Below are 18,798 nucleotides of genomic sequence, written 5' to 3'. Positions count from 1 at the left end.
CAGACTGAGAGAAGTTCTTGGTTATAAATGGAGAGGAGGCTCAGAGATGGGAAAAGAAGTGTAAAGGAAGAGAAGTGTATTGGCAGCGCTGGCCTTGAATTTAAAATTCAGAGTTAATAACATATAACTGAATAATGATTTGTAGTCGTTTAGTGGTCTTGCACACTTTGTGTCATCTTCTGTGAGCTCTGCCCTTCATATGTAATCTCAAAGAGTGAATGGTCAGCGAAATATTCAGATTTGCACATGCTGCTCAGCTCTTGATAGTGGTAAAATGCTAAAATAAAAAGGGTAAACTGTAGAAAAATCTCCAGGTCCCCCGAGTGGGCAGAAGAGTGGCAGCTGACTTTCTCTTAAATGAATCCCTATTAGAATCCAAATTATATTCACCCCAGAACTCATTTTCCTGTCTATTATGAACCAAAAGGCGGGACCTCTGGAGATGATGATTAGCCCATTGTCAGTGGTAAATAAAAAATGCCAGTTTTGTACCAAAGTTGAGTATTTTCAAGCAAGGATTGAAAAGTAATCAAAATGTTATTTCACCCTTATATAAAACCCATGTAGGGTTCCTACCAGGAATACTTGGTGTAAATCTAATTGATGCATCTCAAGAAAAGAAAGGAGGGTGAATATTAATGGAAAAAGAGAGACGGGAACTGAAAATGATTGAATTTGATATAAAATATGAGAACTTTATAAAATCCTGAATGGATTAGATAAGAATAGCATAGATTGACTTCTTAAATTCTGGAGTTGTAGGCCCTTAACAGCTCTAAAGAGGTAAGCTTAACACAAATGAGGAAAGGACTGCTCCACACACACAAGATAAATTTATGAGAGATGGAACAAAAAAAAGTAGATTGCCTCAAAAAAGGAGGGGTAACTTGAATGGTGTTTTGTAATCTTTGGGGTTGACCTGAAAGAGATTAGTTGTGCCCTTCACAACACATCCCTTGGACTGTTCGTTAGAAATAGAATGCCACATGGAGAGGGCCGTCGAGCAGATCCAGTGTGCCTGTTCTTAATGTGTGGCTTTATGAGACAGGGAAAAATAAAGGTGGCCTGTTCCACAGGTATCTCACATTTTAAGTTTTAGGAATGTAAGTTTTTCTGATGTTGCCTTACTTTTTCCTAAGAGTTTACCTGTACCTTGTCAGAGCCAGAGCGAGGTGAGGGCATTCCCACAGAGGAAAGGCCCACATAGAGGGTGTCAGGTCTTGATCAAGTTACGGAGGGTGTCCACTTGTGCGGGCTTGCCCAGTGCAGAGAAGTCAGAGCCCAAGTGGCTGGGGGTGAGGTAGGGTGTTAAATCCAGAACCAGAGGAGGAGGGAGGAATGAACTCATGGTTTTTAACATACGTATATATGTACAGAAACATAGATGTTGGTGTGTATACGTGTGTACACATAGTGTCTAGTTTTCTCCACAGGGAATGCTTGGGAGCAGCAACGTCCCAATAACCATGAACATACCTAGTATCTAGATGATCATTTTTAAATACCATTGTCTGTTAAGAAGAACCAGGGCTCTTTGGGGAAATGGCTGATTCCAGGGCTGGGGCAGGGAAAACACAAGTCAGCCTGGAACACCTTCTGTGAGAAAGCAAGGAATTTATTCAGAGAGTGATGAAGATATGTCAGAAAGACACAGAAGCCAGCTTGAATGGGCTCCTTCTGACTCCAGCTGGAACAATTTGAACATTAATGATTGTAACATTATAACCTATTGAATAAAATAGGAAATCGTGATGCTATATTAATATAAAGAAGTAAATTAAAATTTCAAGGAACATAATGTCTCCATAGTTTTAAAGTCCCTCTGCACAAAATACTCCTTAATTACAAAGAGAAAAAGAATAACTTACAGTGGAGAGGTCTGGCAGTCACCACCTTAATGAAGTGATCAAAGTGAATATTGTAGGTAATTGAACAAATGGAAATTGTGCTCCACCTGAATAGGATGCATTGAGTAGAATGCAGCAGCATTTCTGTAGCGCTCCTGCCAGAGACGTGTACCTGGAATCTAATCTGGAGTGAACGTCAGACAAACAAATCAAGAGACAGGCTATATAATAACTGAAGAGCAATCTTTAGAAGAGTCAAGGTCAGGAGAGTCAAGGGAAGACTGAGGATTTCTTTGAGACTAAAGGAGGAGACTTAGGAGATGTGTCAACTACATGCAACACACAGTTCTAAACCGGATCTTTGTGCTATAAAAGGCAACTGGCAAAACCTGAATGGAGCCCGAAGAATAATTGAATACATATTATCATATCACAGTAATAATGTGTCAGTCAAATGTTCTGATTCTGAGGGCTGTGTCATGGTTATGTAGGAGATTGTCCTATTCCTAAGACATGCACAAGGATTCTAGGGTGATGGGACCTCAGGTTGGCAGCTCGCTCTCGATGGATTCAAGGAAAAAAATTCTGTGTCCTATACTTCCAACTTTTCTGTAACTCTGTGATTATTTCCAAGTAAAAATTTTTTAGCTTTATATCAGACAGATTGTCAAAGAAGAAACAGATGAATCAATTCAGAGTAGGACTAGCATTGGGCTGTGTCATAAGTCTCTTAAAGGAGCTGCCCTACATATTTGCTCAGTGAAACGGAAGGACTTCGAAATGAATTCCAATGTAATGTGATTACTTCATATCTCAGAGTCATCCTGAGGAGAGCTGGGGGATATTTGATTTCATGGGGGGTGGTTGTGTGTGTGTGTGTGTGTCTGTCTGTCTGTCTGTCTGTCTTTGTCTTTTTCTCACTCCCTTCTTTTTCTCTGTGACCTCCGCAGGTAATCCACGACTTCTTATTCTCCTTGAAAGAAAGCCCTGAGAAGTTTCAGATTGAAGCCAACTTTCCCCGGCGGGTGCTGCCCTGCGTCCCTTCAGAGGAGTGGCCCAACCCCCCCACGCTGCAGGAAGCCGGACTCAGCCACACAGAAGTTCTCTTTGTTCAGGACCTAACAGACGAGTGACACTTTTTTCTTCCTCTCCCCTCCCACCCCAATCCCTAAAAGAAATGGAAAAAACAAAAAAACAAGAGAAATTCATATTATTATTATTATTATACAATATTTTTTTTAAAAGACTGCTGCATCCTAAGGAAGGATCAGAAACCGTGCTGCCTGCAAGAGTCACCACCTGTGTGAGTGCGTGAGGTCGGCAATGAACGTTCCCGCTGGCAGGCCCACCCTTTCCTCCTGCCTCTGCACCACGCACCTTCCAACGAGAGGAGACTCTTCACCTCCAACCCAGCCGTTGTCCCAACTGGGGAAGGGGACATTCCCACTAGTTCTCATTCATTCTTGCTTTTATGGAAAATAAAAGTGAAAAAAACTCCTCCATCAACCAGCTACTGCAGCATCTGCTGAGGACTTGCTTCCCCCCTCTCTGGAGAAGAGAGGGAAGGGAAGGCACAGAGCAGAGATGTACCTTGAACTTCCCACAATTTACGAATAACTTTTAAATTTTTTTCTGTTACTTTGTAATGACCAAAGGAATGAGGCTGACATAGGTGTATTTTTTTTCTTTATTTGATAAAGAGCCAATTCTTAAACCCATGAGTTCATACCCTGGGCTCCTTAGCCCACAAGAGTGTAATAAAGGTGCCCTGGGCTGGTTTGTGCTTACTTCTGCCATTGTCCCTCTCATGTTCCCAGAGAGGTCGTTCTTTTTGGTCCAATTCTTGCTGTCCTTTCTTTCCACCTCTGCATCCCACTTGGAGCAGTGGGAGGAGATCTGGGTTTGTAGCCCCACAAAGGCTGTGTATGTACAGATATACCCATGTATGCAGTGTGAGCTGCACGCATGCTCACCTGCACACACGACGGCAGCTTTTCCTTGGAATCTCTACCAGGTGTTTATGATGGGGTCTGAACAGAAGGATGGCAGCTCTTCATTCCTCTTCTGACATGTGCATGCTGTTCCTGCCCAGCCCTGAGCTTCCCTGAAGTGCCAAGCGTGGTGCCTTTCCAAGGACTAGCAGGGCCTGTGGTGGAACCAGCAGAGCCAGGTGAGAGAGCCCTGCCTGTCTCTGGGAGAGTGGTGGTAGTGGTGTTTCAGGATAGAACTGAGGGGCCTTGAACAGAGCCTTCAAGACAGAACTCCTCAGCCTGTGTAAACTGTTGCAAGGCACATTTCAGTTGCTGGTGTAGGCACCTGCTGGAGGCAGTTTTTATCCTCCTCTCTATTGCTGTGTTGAAGTACTGGGTTCTTGAACCTCTGGATGTCTTGTCTGTGGTTGAGTTTATGATAATGGGTGCATGGGTCAGGCCGTGTGTTAACAGATGCTAGCATGAGCTAACAAGTATTCGAAAGTGTTCTCTAGCTAGACTGGTGCAGGCTCGTCGTAACACTGCAGCCTACCCAAGTTACTGTAGCTCTGAGCATGCTGCAAAGCCACGGGGTTCCATCAAGAGAAAGCCTAACTTGCTAGATTTGTGGTCTGCAAAGGCTTTCTGTCTTGCTTAACTAAACCCTAAGGCCCACTCTTAGGTAGCAGTGCGTGGCTCCTGTGCTCTGCAGCCCTCAGTGATTGGGGTAAACACCAAGGGAGGGGGGAGGGGCCTCACAGATGTCACCTGGGGAGCCTGAGCATTTCCCCAAGGCTTTGCTACAGGTGTCTGGAATGTCATCTCTAGGAAAAGTTAATTCTGCTCCTGGCTGCGTCTTATTCTTCCACTTTGTTTCCTGCTATCACAAGGGCAGATGAGTGGGGAAATCACTGACTGTTGTCATAAAATTTATCTGGAGTGAACACCAGGCTAACCCATGTTCTCCGCTTAACCGTATGTGAAGTCTGCTTCCTGCTGACAACCACACAGAGAGGAATTTTTCCACTTAACTCAGATCCTCCCTCCGTGTCTGGAATTCACAGCTGTTTCCCTGGCAGGACACAGGAGGGTAGTAGGCCCTGCGCTAGTGTGCTGAGTCTCTTGCCCACACCTCTTTGGGAAGTGGTAAATTTTTTTCCTTAGTAATTCAGTCTGCATCTTATTCTACAACGTGCACTTTATGCCTCTTGCCTTTTGATAACTTGTTCTGTGAAGGTCAGATGCCAGAATATTAAGAAAAAGTATTTATCTCGGTACAACTCTTGGGGTGGCCTGCCCATTTACTTTAGGTTTCAGGAGGCTTCACCCAAAGTACATGCTCCTTCCTGGTCCATGTGGAAACAGCCGTGCTTTACCCAGACCCCCTCCTGTCTCCTTGCTGGCCCTAGAGCTGCTGCCTAGGTGCCATCTCCTTTCCTCCTCTGTGAAAGATGTACATTTTGTCACTTAACGCCAGTACAATCTGTGTTACTCCCAAGGACCTCCGGGAACTCAGTGGGACCTGCAAGGGAGAAAACGCTAAGAAGCCATTGATTGCAAGTATTTGCTCATTTCCAAATCACCTCTGGGTTATTTCAGCTGTTGTGTCCAAATGACAAGTCATCATCTAACCGAGAATGCTTGTTTCAAGGTCTGTTCAGCACTCCCCAGACTGAAGCTGTAGGTTCAGCCGAATAACCATGGGACGTGACCAAGCAAAGACACCCACTTGGAGTTGGAGTCAGTGGTATTTCTTCAGCCTCAGTGGGGCCCTTGTGATCTTTCCTTCCACTTCTGCAGAATTTCCTGCAGCAAATATTTCTTTCTCCTTGCTTGCCTCCACTATGATGTTTGGATAAGAGATGGCCAGAGGAGAATATTTATCTCTTAAAAAAAACCTAAAACTAAAATGAACCTAAAATCTTCAACTAAGCAGTCATTATGAAAATTGCTGATGGTGCCAAGGCCAAGGAAAGAGTTTCAGAAAATGACTGTGGAAAGAGCGATGACCCCTAGAATGCAGAATCGGGGGCTGTTATCTGGTGCTTGAACAAGGAGCTCCGCTTTACAACTGGTTTTTTAGGACTGGTGAGGAACGCAGCAACAGGAACCATCCACCAGGGATGCAGTGCCCCGACCTGTACTGCACCTGAATAGTTACATGGTAATTTACTGAAGAAATCTAGTGTACTTTAAATTTTTTTCATAAAAGTTTACATTGTATTGTAGGTTAACATTAAATGTTTTATAACAAAAACTTCCTAACAAGTTGTGGGTCTTTCTGTTGAGGAGAGATGTGGTAGGTATTTTTCTGTGTGTGAAGGGAAGGTTGGAAAACACTGGGCAAGCGAACAGGGTATTGCATTGCAGAGAAGCAAGGAGGCATCACAGAGAAGCAAGGAGTCAAAGAGATCCTCTGCATTCCTGGGAAGAATGGCAGCTCCGACCCTGTAGGGGAGCAGGACGACCAGGCAGATCTGGGTCCAAGGTTGGGCTCCGTCACTCCTCAGCTCTGTGACCTCACGTTTTTCAGCTTCCCCAAACTTTAGTTTCCCCAACTTAAGGTAACGCCATCGGCCTCAGGAGAGGTTTGTAGAGTGAATCAAATCAATGTGGATAAAGCGCCTGACGCGGAGGCGCCGTTAAGTGTGTGCTCCCTTGCTCCACGCGAGTGTTTTTTGAAGGAATATTTTCTTGCCGTTAACAACTGTCAGTTTCTTAAGGGACATCTGTACTCGGGCTAGAACAGACCCATGTCCTTGCAAATAAGTGGCTAGAGAAGAGTCACCGGCTCTAGACTGTTGGAACTCCCCTCCTGGGGTATTTGCTCCTATTTGCATTTCATTGAGCCTCACTTCTTTGCCTTTCTCTTCCCCACTGTCTGTCCTTGTGCAAAGGACTCACTCCTGTGAATTAGAGATTCCTGTCACCTTCAGAGTCTGCCCTATCGCTCACCCAAAGATGTGAGGCCTTCCTCTTTTTCTGTCTATTTTAAGTGTAAAACAGAATGTCGTCTCAGTCTAGTGAGCGCAGGAAGAGTCTATTTACCTTAAAGGGGTCAGAGCCCATAAAGACAAGCACTCAAAATTGACTAATTCTACACGTAAAAAGTTGACCGTCAGTTAACAGGCAAGGAAAGTTCAAAGTCTGATGCCAGAGACACTTGGTTTCAAATCCTGGCTGTGGCCCTGATGTCTGCCCAGTGACAGCTCTCGGCTTCAGTTTCGTCGTCTGTGCAGTGGGGCCGGTTGGAGCATTGAAAATTCAGTGAATTGCTGCTGCAGAGCACCTGGCACGTGGTAGGTGTTGGGCAAATAATAGCTCCTGTTACTATTTTCAAAATAGGTGGTAGTTTGCCCACTGCTAACAGTTCACCCTCGACATGGATAAAGGGAAGAGACAAAAAGGTGAGAGGTAAGTTGAGGCTTTGCTTATGGGCAGATAGTGCCCAACACTTGCTTCTTGACACGCCTCCAGTGTTGCCATTGAAACACCTTGTGTCCTTATAGCCTGACGTAGCCACAAGCCCCCTGCCCCTTCCTCATGCCTGTGAGCTCAGCTAACAGTCGTGAGCCTCTCCCACCTTTCACATCCCTTCCCCTCCCCTCTCCTGTCTGCCCCTTTTGCTGGCTCAGAATGATGCCCAAACCCCCGGGTTTCTTCCCCTTAAGCTGAAACGTCGTTTTTCCTTGAAGACACCACTTCACAAAACCCTTCAGCAGACGCTGCTCATTTTCCTCCAATCTTGGCACCAGGAAGCAGTGTTGGTATTTCTCTTCTGCCACTTTGATGCACTGTCCTCCAGGATAGGGCTGCTGAAGCCCATGTTGTCTGCCTGGACTACTTTATCCTTTCTTACTGCTACTGGCCGCTCCCCAGGTGTTGGCAACTGACATCTTCCTCTCCACCAGCAACCTAGATGGCTCACGTCTACATACGTGGATTCCCTAAAATCCTGGTCTGACCTGTGTGGCCGCTGAGCGTGCTTGAGAGAGGCTTTGGGGTCAAATCTGGATTGAAACTGCTCGGTTCGCTGAGCCACCCAGGGCGAGTGAACATCACGGCGGTACTTCCTCGTGAAGTGCAGGTGCCATTGAGATGAGCTGGTCTCTGAGGAGCCCGGCGTATTGGGATGCGTAGTAACATGTGTTTCCTGCCCTGGCGCCCCCGCGGCCGTGCTCTGTGCTCTGAGCTTTGAGCTTGGCCTCCACGTGGACCTGCTTCCCCCAGGACCTCAGAACCAGTCCTCTCTGACCACGGCCTTTTTCGCTCCAGCTCCACTGCCCCTGCTCTGCCCTCAAAGCCTTGTTGTCCCTCCCCACTCTTCTCAGTTCCTACTAGAATTGTCTTGGTTTCATGCCCCTCTCCGTGACAAGCCAGTACTCACTGTCACAATTCCTGAAGTAAACTCAACCGTTTGATTTCTCTCTTGCTCCTTAAGCTGCGTCCTAGCGTGTGTCACGGCGAACTGAGGAGCCCTGAGGTGGGTTCCCACGCCTTTGCCGGCTCTAGGAAACTCCCCGTGCCCTTCCACCACGTAGGCACTGCCCAGCGCCGTCCCCTTTCTCAAGTCCAAGCCCACCTGTACCCTCCTTCCTCTGGGCCCGTTCCTACTAGAGCCCACTTCTGAGAAGCTGAAGGTCTTGTCACAGAACATCGCCTCCCTTTTTCACCTCATGTTTGTTCTGTGATAGCACCTGCTTCCTCTTGCCCGTCTGTCTTGTGGGTGTGCTTTCTTTTAAAAGAGATATAATTTACACACAGTAAAATACCCAAATCTTAAAGCCACAGCTTGATAAAATTTTATGTATGGGTACACCAAGACTAAGATGCAAAATGTCTCATCACCCCAGAAAGTTCTCTGGTGTCTTCCCAGTATTAGGCCCTCAGAGATAACCACTGTTCTGACTTCTTTCACCACAGAAGTTTTGCCTGGTCTTAACTTCATGTAAGGGACTCAGCATGTGTGTGTATGATTTTATAAATTGTTTTCCAGATCCAAGTGTAATTCCTGCATGATAGGAAAATTTAGGAAGTGCAGAGAAACAAAATTCATAATACTGCACTGTCCGGAGATGTCCATTAATATTCTAAGTGTATCCTCCCAGATTTTGCATATAAAATCAGTTTTTCCTACAGAAATGGGATAATATTGTAAATACTGTATTCTCTCCATTTCACACACACTTCTATTTTTTTCTCTTTCACACATTTCTATTTTTTAATTACTGAATGTACTATAAATTCATCAAACTCTTCTTGTGACATTTAGGTTGTTAAACTTCTCTTTGCTTTTCTAGATGGCAGGTTGATAACTAGCCCTGTAGCGAAGTGTGCACTTCCATGCTATTTTCTCAGGAAAACAAAGAACCCTAGGAGTGAAGCTACTGAGTCAAAAAGGAATGGAAATTTTTACTTTTTTAAATGTTTGTTTTATCTCCAAATTGTAGTTCAGAAAAGTTATTTATACTCCTATCTGCAGTGCACGCTCAGTCTCTCCCACCCGTGATGCCATCGCCAGAACTTTTACAGTAACTGTCTCCTTTTCAACTGCTTGGACCTCTAGCTTCCATCTGAAAATGTCTGGTGTCTTCTCCTTTACAAAACCTTAAGTCTTGTTTTACCTAACAAGTCATCACCGTGTCTGCCTTCCTACCCAGATAGTTTGCACAACCAGCCTCCACATCCTTCTTAACCTGCTGTTAATTATACCTTCATTTCTTATGGTCGGCTGTGACTTTTTTTTTTTTTTTTTTTTTTTTTTGCTGAGGAAGTGTCCCTGAGCTAACATCTGTGCCCATCTTCCTCTATTTTGTATGTGGGACACCGCCACAGCATGACTTGATGAATAGTGTTGTGTAGGTCTGTGCTCAGGATCTGAACCCGTGAACCCCGGGCCACTGAAGCAGAGTGTACAGAACTTCACCACTCCACCACTGGGCTGGCCCTTGCCTGCAACCTCTTAATTACCACTTTCACTGGCCTCTTACAAGACCTTTCTGAGTGTAGAAGTTCCCCCGCTGGTACCTGACAGACTAAGTGTCGCCTTGTTTCTGTTCCCACAGGTCAGCGGGTCAGATTATGTAAACTAGCTTAAGGAATTCACACTTTATCCTGAGGGCCCTTGAGGGGCTTTAAGCAAGGGTGACACATCAGATTTTGGTTTTAGAAAGCTGATTCTGTCACCTTGGGGAGACTTGGTGTGAGGGGGCAAGACTAAGGTGACATGATGGAGTCTTGGATTAGGAGTGGCATGGGGCTGGAGAGAAGCTAATGCTAATAGTGAGCTAATAGCACTATTTAGAAGACACAATGACCAAGACTTGGAGGCTAATTAGATATGGAAGTGAAGGAGAGTGAGAGATTGAGAATGACACCCAGGTTCTGACAACTGGATTTAGGAACAAAGACAGTCACCGGTGACCTTGACAGGTGCTATTTCAGTGGAGTGCGATGTCAGAAGGCAGAAGTAATGAATGGGCAGTGAAGTGGAAAGACTGAATATAGGCAGCTCTCACAAGACTTGTCAGTGAAGGTATGGGGGAATAGGGCAAGCCAGAGAGGAGCCAGCATGGAGGAAGGGTCATTTATTTGGGTTAAGGTAGGAGAGACTGGATTATGTTTAAATGCTAAAAGCAATGATATTTTAGAGAAAGAGGTGAAGATGCACAGAGATGCCACTGGGTGGTGGGAGGGGGTGGCCTTAGGAGGAAGGGTGAGAGGGGAAGTCGGTGCATTTGTGGGTTTGAGAGCCGAAGTGGAGGGTGTCCCCTGCGATGGCATCTGTCCTCTGTCAGGTTGGGAGGAAGTGATAGGGTCGGAGGTCTAAGAAGACAGGAGATTTGGAATAGCTGCTTTAGGGAGCAGGGGGCAGTGTAGGAGACTTAGAAGACACTCTGGGCGAACTGAGTGCTCGGGCGAGAGGGAGGCCAGAATCCACGGCGGGAGCAGGCACGGAAAGGGAGCCGCTTGTCACAGGTCTGCCTTCCTCCCTGCCGCCGATTTCTTTCTGAACGCAGAGGTCACGTGCGGGCACTCAAAAGCTCTCAGTGACCTCTTCGTCCAAGGAGAAAGTCCAGCTCCCCAGCCTAACAATTGAGGGCTTCCACTTGGGGCCCTGGCAGAACTTGCCAGCTTTGTTTCCTGTCCCCGCACAGTCACACTGAGGAACCACACAGATCCCCTGATTGTCCCCTACACACACTGTGCACTCTCCTGCCTAAAGCAAGACGGAGACAGCTGATTCTCAAGTGGTTTAAGGGGTATGCTGTCAGTTTTCAAACTCCTCTGACGCCAGCAAGGCAAGGGCCTAGACCACATGACTCCGGGCTTCCAGAACCACATTCATAAGACTCTGCTTTAATCCTGGCTTCATTGTAACCCAGGTACTGGCAAGGAGAGTAGATGCAAATCATAATTGGCATGGTTACCCATTTAGACATGTAGAAACTGCACACACCTGGGTGTTCTCACACAGCTCTTGCCCTTGGGGCCTATATCAGAGGTTGTCAGTGGCAAGCAACAAACAAGAAACCCTAACTAATTTAAGGCAAAAACGGATGTTCTGTAAGACTATGGGGTAGGTCCCAGAACTGAGAGCCAGGCCTCAGAAAGGGCAGGGCCCAGGTTTCAGAAAGAGTGGGTTGGGGGCACGGGGTGGTCAGAGGTAGAGGACACCTTTGGGGTGGAGAAATATAATTGGCAAGCGTGATTGGGTTTCTGTTCTTGGTTGCACCCCATACAAGGCAGAACCTTTTCTATTTAAAAATTGCAGACAAATGCAAAGAAGAAAATACCATTATTCACATTCCCACCAACCAAAATGATTAACATTAATATTTTGGCATATTTGCTTCCAGCTTTTTACCTCTGGAAAGACTGGTTAAAATAACATAGGGGCAGGCCCCGTGGCCCAGTGGTTAAGTTTGCACGCTCCGCTGCAGGCGGCCCACTGTTTCGTTGGTTCGAATCCTGGGCGTGGACATGGCACTGCTCATCGGACCACGCTGAGGCAGTGTCCCACATGCCAAAACTAGAAGGACCCACAATGAAGAATATACAACTATGTGCCGGGAGGCTTTGGGGAGAAAAAGGAAAAAAATAAAATCTTTTAAAAAAAAAAAAGAAAAAAGAAAAAAACCTGTCAAACTAGCATTCTACATCCAGTGAAAATATCCTTTAAAAATGAAGGCACAGGGGCTGGCCCCGTGGCCGAGTGGTTAAGTTTGCGCGCTCCGCTGCAGGCGGCCCAGTGTTTCGTTGGTTCGAATCCTGGGTGCGGACATGGCACTGCTCATCAGACCACGCTGAGGCAGCGTCCCACATGCCACAACTAAAAAAGGACCCACAACAAAGAATATACAACTATGTACCAGGGGGCTTTGGGGAGAAAAAGGGGAAAAAATAAAATCTTTAAAAAAAAAAAAGAAAAAAAATACACAATTATAAAAAAAAAAAAATGAAGGCACAATAAACATTTTCAGAAAAAGCAAAAACTGAGAGAACTCGTCACCAGCAGACCTGCATACAAGAAATGCTAAAAATAAATAAATAAATAAATAACATAAAATGTTTATACGTTTGCTAAAATAAATCCATTCGTGCTCAGCAGATGTAGCTAATTTCTGGCTGAGCTGGGCTCCGGTGCCAGCCCCTCCGGCGACCTGCCATTGTGTTGGGAGCTGACCGGCAGGAGCCCTCTGTTGTAGGAGGGCTTTCCCAGCATGCACTTCTCCGCCAGAGAGCTCATCTGAGGTCAAAACGACAGCCGAGGCCAGCGGCTTGTCCCAGCTTGTCAGAACTGCGGAGGCCAGGGAGGGGGACAAAAGCAGTCATCATCGTATATAAAAAAAGTAATTGGACAGGGGACAGAGAAGTTAATGTCGCACTGAAAAGAAAGAGAGGGCAGGACCTGCGTAAGGTCGCCTGGGCCCTGGGACCGGCATCCACTTCCCTCATGCTTCCCCTCCCAGCAGCTCTCTCCTTTGCTCACTTATTCAGTCATCTGCTCAGAAAAGGCTCACTGTCGCCTGTGGCATCCTTCCCTTTTGCCAGAGTCTGGGAATGTGGCAAAGGTGATGGCCCTCGGTCTGGTGAAGCAGACACGGCAGCCAGCAGCACTGGTCACACGGGTGAGACGTGCAGGGGCCGCCCCGCGGCGGGCGTGGGGCCCGGAGGAGGAGGCGGCCCGTGTGCCTCGAGGGGCCTGGGGCTGCTCGCCGGAGGAGGGCGCGGCCGCCGGGCTCGGAGCAGGGGCGCGGGCCAGGGACGCGGTGGGAGGCGAGGGCAAGGCGGGGGGCAGCCGGCACTCGCCCTCTCTGGCCTCAGTCCTCAGTGGGGGCCGCGAGGAGGGTGGTAACAGTTTACGGTCGAGAAAGCAGAAGAAGGACCCCTGAGAGGGAACCTGGCAGCGCGGTGGGCGCTCGCGAAGTGCCGGTGGGTGCGCGCCGGGGTGGGACAGGGCCTGCTGGGGACACGGTGGGAGCTGAGGGCAGCCGGGAGCGGGGCAGGCGGGCGCCGACCAGCGCGGGACTAGATGGCAACACTGGTGCTTCCCTGCCTCCATCCCCGCCCACGGGGAAGCCGGAGAAGACAGGAGAGGAGGGACGGGCAGGCATGGAAGCTCGTGCTTTTGATGTCAGCCATCTTCCTCTGAAATGACAAAGGAGGTTTATACTCAGAGCTGAAACCAGTCTGACTCCAGTCTTCCCATTCCAAAAAAAATGGAAAAGGAAAAATAAACAGGGGGCTGGCCCCGTGGCCCAGTGATTAAGTTCGCATGCTCTGCTTCAGTGCCTGGGGTTCACCAGCTGGGATCCTGGGGGTGGACCTGCACACTGCTCATGAAGCCATGCTGTGGCAGTGTCCCACATAGAAGAACTAGAAAGACCTACAACTAGGAGATACAATTATCTACTAGAGGGCTTTGGGGAGCAAAAAAAAAAAAAAAAAGAAGAAGAAGAAAATTGGCAACAGATGTCAGCTCAGGGCCAATCTTCCTCACCAAAAAGAAAAAAAAAAAAGAGTAACTCCTTCTGTGGCTGCCAGCTCCTGAAGAACCCCTATAGGGACAAAGGCTTTCCACTTCTTGTTGCGTCCAGGAAGTTGTAGGTGGCTAGGAGGGGGTGGGGGCAGGGGGGAAGGCGAGCCTGGAGTCTGGAGGAGGGGGAGAACAGACTGAAGGGAGGTCTCTGTTAGGGCTTTTCGAAAGTGGATTCTCTGACTTGGAGAATGCAGGAGTGGAGACTACGAAGCTATCCTGATTCTCCCATTTTCTACCTAGGCCTGGACTGGGGCCTCTTGGAGCCTTGGTTCTTCCAACCCCAGAGATAATAAATACCTCAGGATGTGGAGGAGCAAAGGCAGCACTGTGGTTTATCAGGTCCCCTGAGACCTAGCCTCTGCCCTCCTCTTCAGCTTCGCTGTGCTCCTGCCCAAACTCGTTGCCTCTGGGCCTTTGCATATTCTGTTCCCCCTTTCTAGAATGCTTTTCTCCTGACTCACTAATCTCAATGTTACCTCTTCTGAGAGACCACCTCTGTGTCAGAATGCTTCTGCCCCTGTATTCTTCTTCATGTCCCTTGTTATAGTTTGAAATTATTGTTTACTTGTCTATTGTCTAGCTCTCCTTCTGGAATCCTGGCTTCCTGGAGGCAGGAACAGTGTCTCATTCCCTGGAGTTTCCCAGTGCCTAGAACAGTGCCTGACTTTGGATGGAAGCACTCAGCCAATTTTGTTGAATGAATTTGTTTAGCACAAATGACATGCCACAACTGACCAGGCCCTGAGGACCCAGTGGCGATTAAATTGCCCTTCTAGAGAACTCTGAAAGTTCTTTCTGTCAGTCTACAGGCTGAGCGCAAAGTATACTGAGGCCAAAAGCGGTGAGAAAGCATCCACTCCTGGAGCTCCATCCGCCTCCCTCCGAGGACAGCTTGTGGTGCGTACCCGTCAGAAATACGTTGCCTATTATACCAAGTGTTACTAAAATAGAGAAACTGCTTACTACCAGTTCATTCATTCTTCAGTGAACGGCCCCCACCGGCCAGCACTGTGAGCTGCTGGCAGGCAGAGCTTCTGAAAAGAAGGAGGTAACTGGAACGACCTCCTGCCCCCACCACAGCCGCACCTTAAAACAACAGAACTGCAGTGGCTGGCCCGGTGGCGCAGCGGTTAAGTGTGCACGCTCTGCTCCGGCGGCCCGGGGTTCGCCAGTTCAGATCCTGGGTGCAGACATGGCACCGCTTGGTGAGTCATGCTGTGGGAGGAGTCCCACATATAAAGTAGAGGAAGGTGGGCATGGATGTTAGCTCAGGGCCAGTCTTCCTCAAAAAAAAAAAAAAAAGAGAACTGCAGCCCAAAGATGATAGGACTTAATCTGATTCATAAGGTCGGGTCTCGTCCAATTTCCCACAGGCTCCTTTTTTTTTACTTTTTATTTGGAAATAAATATTGATTTATAGAAAGTTGCAAAAATGTTACCAAGAGGAACCCTTAGTTTCCCTCAATGTTAACATCTTGTACAAAACCAGAAAATCGACATCAGCACAATCCACAGATTTCGGCATTTTTACATGCACCCGTTTGTGTGTCTGTGGGTAGTTCTGTCAGTTTCGTCACATGTGTGTGTTTGTGCAACCACACCATAATCAAGATCCAGAACTGCTCCACCACCACAAAGGTCTTCCTTCTGCCAGCCTTTATGGTCACACACTCTCCCCACCATCCCTTCCCCATCCCTAACCCCTGGCAACCACTAATCTATTCTCCATCTCTCTAATGTTGTCGTTTTGATAATGTTGTATAAATGGAACTATATGTCACCTTGCTGACTGGCTTTTCTCATTCAGCATAATTCTGCTGAGAGCCATACAAGTCGTCGTATTTATCAATAGTTCATTCCTTTTTATTGATAAGTAGTATTCCACCATCGGGCTGTACCACAATCTGTGGAACCATTTACTCACTGAAGAACCTTTGGGTTGTTCCCAGTCTGGAACTATTAGAAATAAAGCAGTTATGAACATTTGTGTACTTGTTTTGTATGGACGTTTTCATTTTTCTGGAATAAATGCCTAGGAGTACAATTGCTGGGTCATATATAAGTATATCTTTGGTTTTATAAGAAACTGCCGGGCCATCGCCTCGTGAAGCTGAGCGAAGAGGCCACGCAGAGGCTGAGCAGCTCTTCAAGGGCAGCCGACCCGCTGGGCTGTGTTCCACTCAGGTTCACCTGGGCTTCAGGAGGGCGCGGATCCCGGAATGCCTGAGCCAACCATTCTGAGCTTGCTTTGGGGATAAAGGACTATTTGGTCATTGGATTTGGAAGCAGTCAGTGGACAGGAACGACACGGAAGGTGTGCACTCCGGCTGGGGTAAGAGCTGGGACGTCGTTCACACGTTCACCAGTTGAACGGTTCAGGGCTCGGACTTCACAGATGCACGTATAGCAGTGGGACCTCCACTGACTTATTTATGGTGGACTGTATCAAAATCAGTATTTTTAAACAATGCTTAAAAAGGTAAAAAAGAAACTGCCAAACTATATTCCAGAGTGGCTGTGCTATTTAACATTCCCACAGCAACGTATGAGAGATCTGATTTCAGTGCATCCTCGCCAGAATTTGATATTGTCACTGTTTATTATGTTAGATGTTTTAATAGGTGTGTAATAATCTTATTGTAGTTTAATTTGCATTTCCCTAATGGCTGATGGTGTTGGATGTATGAAATATCCTTTTTGCCGAAATGCATGTTGAAGTCTTTTGTTCTGATTGGATTGTTTGTTTTTGTTGAGTTTTGACAGTTTTTTATATATCTGAGATCCTGGTTGTTTGTCAGATATGTGACTTGCAGATTATTTTTTGATGAAGTCTAATTTGTCAGTTTTTCCCTTTATGGGTTGTGTTTTGGCGTCGTGTCTAAGAACGCTTCAGCTAGCCCTAGGCCCTAGTGAAGATTTTCACTTGTTTTCTTCTGAAAGTTTTCTAGCTTTATGTTTCAGCTTTAAATCTATGATCCATTTTGAGTTCATTTTTGTATAAAGAGTGAGGTTTAAGTCAAGATTCCTTTTTTTTTCTTATAGATGTCCAAATACTCCAGTTTATTTGTTGAAAAGACTATCCTTCACTGAATGCCAAAAATCAGTTGGCTGCACTTATGTGGGTCTTTTTCTGGGTTCTTTGTCCCATTGATCTAGTTGTCTATCCTTCTGCCAATACCACATTGTCTTGATTAAGGCAGCTCTAGAGTAAGTCTTGAAACGAGGGGAGCCAGCCCCATGGCCTAGTGGTTAAGTTTGGTGTGTTCCACTTTGGCGGCTTGGGTTCAGTTCTGGGGTGTGGACCTATGCCACTCATTGGCAGCCATGCTGTGGCAGTGACCCACATACAAATAGAGGAAGATGGGTACAGATGTTAGCTCAGGGAGAATCTTCCTCAGCAAAAAAATAAATTAAAAAAAAATATTAGAGCAATTTTTCTCACTCTAGTTTTGTTTTTCAAAATTGTCATAGCTACTCTAGTTTCTTTGCCTTTTCATATGAATTTTAAAATAAGCATGTCTATAGCTCAAAAAAACTTTGCTGGAATTTTTATAGGAATTGCATTAAACCTACAGATCAGTTTGGGAAGAAATGACTTCTTTACAGTGCCGGGTCTGTCAGTCTAAGAACATGACACGTCTCTTCATTAACGTTAGGTCTTTGATTTCTTTCATCAGCGTTTTTCAGTTTTCAACATACAATTCTCGTAACATGTTTCAATAGATTAATACATGTGTATCATTTCTCTTTTAAGTGATTGTAAATAGTATCTTTGTGTTTTTAATTTTGAATTCCTTGTGTTCATTGCTAGTTTATAGGAATACAGTCAATTTTTGTATATTGATCTTGTATCCCATGACCTGATGAACTCATTTAGTTCTGTTTTTTTTGTATATTCCTTGGGATTTTCGACATAAATTTTCATCACATTGTCTACAAATAGGGACAGTTTTATTTCTTCCTTTTCCATTCCAATGCCTAATTTATTTCCTTTTTCTTGCCTTATTGTGTTAATGAGGACTTCCAGCGAATGTGGAATAGGAGTGGTGAGAGTGGTCATCCTCGCCTTGTCCTGATCTCAGGGAGGAAGCATTGAGTCTTTAATACCATTAAGTATGATGTTAGCTGTAGGGTTTTTGTAGATGCTCTTTATCAAGTTGAGGAAGTCACCCTTTATTCCTGGCTTACTGAGAGTTTTTATCATAAATGAATGTGAAATTTTGGCAAATTTTTTTGCATCAATTGCCATGATAATGTGATTTTTCTTTCCCCTAGGCCTTTTGAAATACTGAAAAAAGCTTAAAGACTTCTGCATTTGACAATTTTCTCAGGCTAGGGCCCTGGGAACTCAGTTGCTACCACTGGTCTAGTCCACCATGTCCCAGCGTGCTCCAGGGAATGCAACTTGAACCCTACAGGTGACCAAACAAGCCAAATGTAGCAAATGCTGCCCACGGTATGTATCCATTCCTAGAGATTCACAGTACACATCAGCCTAGCCAAGGCTCGGAGAAGCTCTGCAGTATAGGCTCCTATTACCTTCAGTGTGGAATTTCCCAAATTTATCTTACCGCAGAGCCCTTTTTTTTGCACAAGCTCCATTATGCTCCCACAAGACTTTCTCTGAAACACACTTATGGGATCATTCAATGGTTCTATCCCCTAATTTGCAGATGATACAAATGCCAAAAGAGAAGTGCCCCGACCCAGGCTACAGCTAGTGGCGTCAGACAGACGCAAGGTCCCAGGACCCGACTCCAGCTCACTGCTCCTGCCCCAGACTGTGCTGCTAACTAGTCAGCTGATGTCCCTGCAGCACCGCGCACCTACCCGGCTGAGAGGAATGCAGCCGCATCGCCTGTCTGGCCCCTTCTGTGGCTCTCAGGCCTTTCATCCCCACTGAGCCTGGGGATGAGGGACTCAAGTTCCTCTGGTCAGT

At 46.3% G+C, this 18,798-nt stretch overlaps 1 protein-coding gene across 2 annotated transcripts in view; it reads left to right on the top strand.

Moving 5' to 3' along the window:
- The window catches only part of FAF2 (Fas associated factor family member 2), a 56,995-nt gene extending 53,361 nt beyond the window's left edge, over positions 1–3,634 (top strand). For both annotated transcript variants that reach the window (XM_046665798.1, XM_046665799.1), the window contains exon 11: positions 2,798–3,634. In XM_046665798.1, the coding sequence (XP_046521754.1) occupies positions 2,798–2,980 (183 nt within the window). In that variant the 3' untranslated portion in view covers positions 2,981–3,634. The remainder of the gene's footprint in view (positions 1–2,797) is intronic.
- The last annotated feature ends 15,164 nt before the right edge of the window (positions 3,635–18,798 follow it).

The sequence above is a fragment of the Equus quagga genome, chromosome 7 (genome assembly GCF_021613505.1).
Source record: "Equus quagga isolate Etosha38 chromosome 7, UCLA_HA_Equagga_1.0, whole genome shotgun sequence".
Taxonomy (NCBI): domain Eukaryota; kingdom Metazoa; phylum Chordata; class Mammalia; order Perissodactyla; family Equidae; genus Equus; species Equus quagga.
The sequence above is the reverse complement of the archived record's forward strand: the minus strand, read 5'-3'. Positions and strand labels throughout refer to the sequence as shown.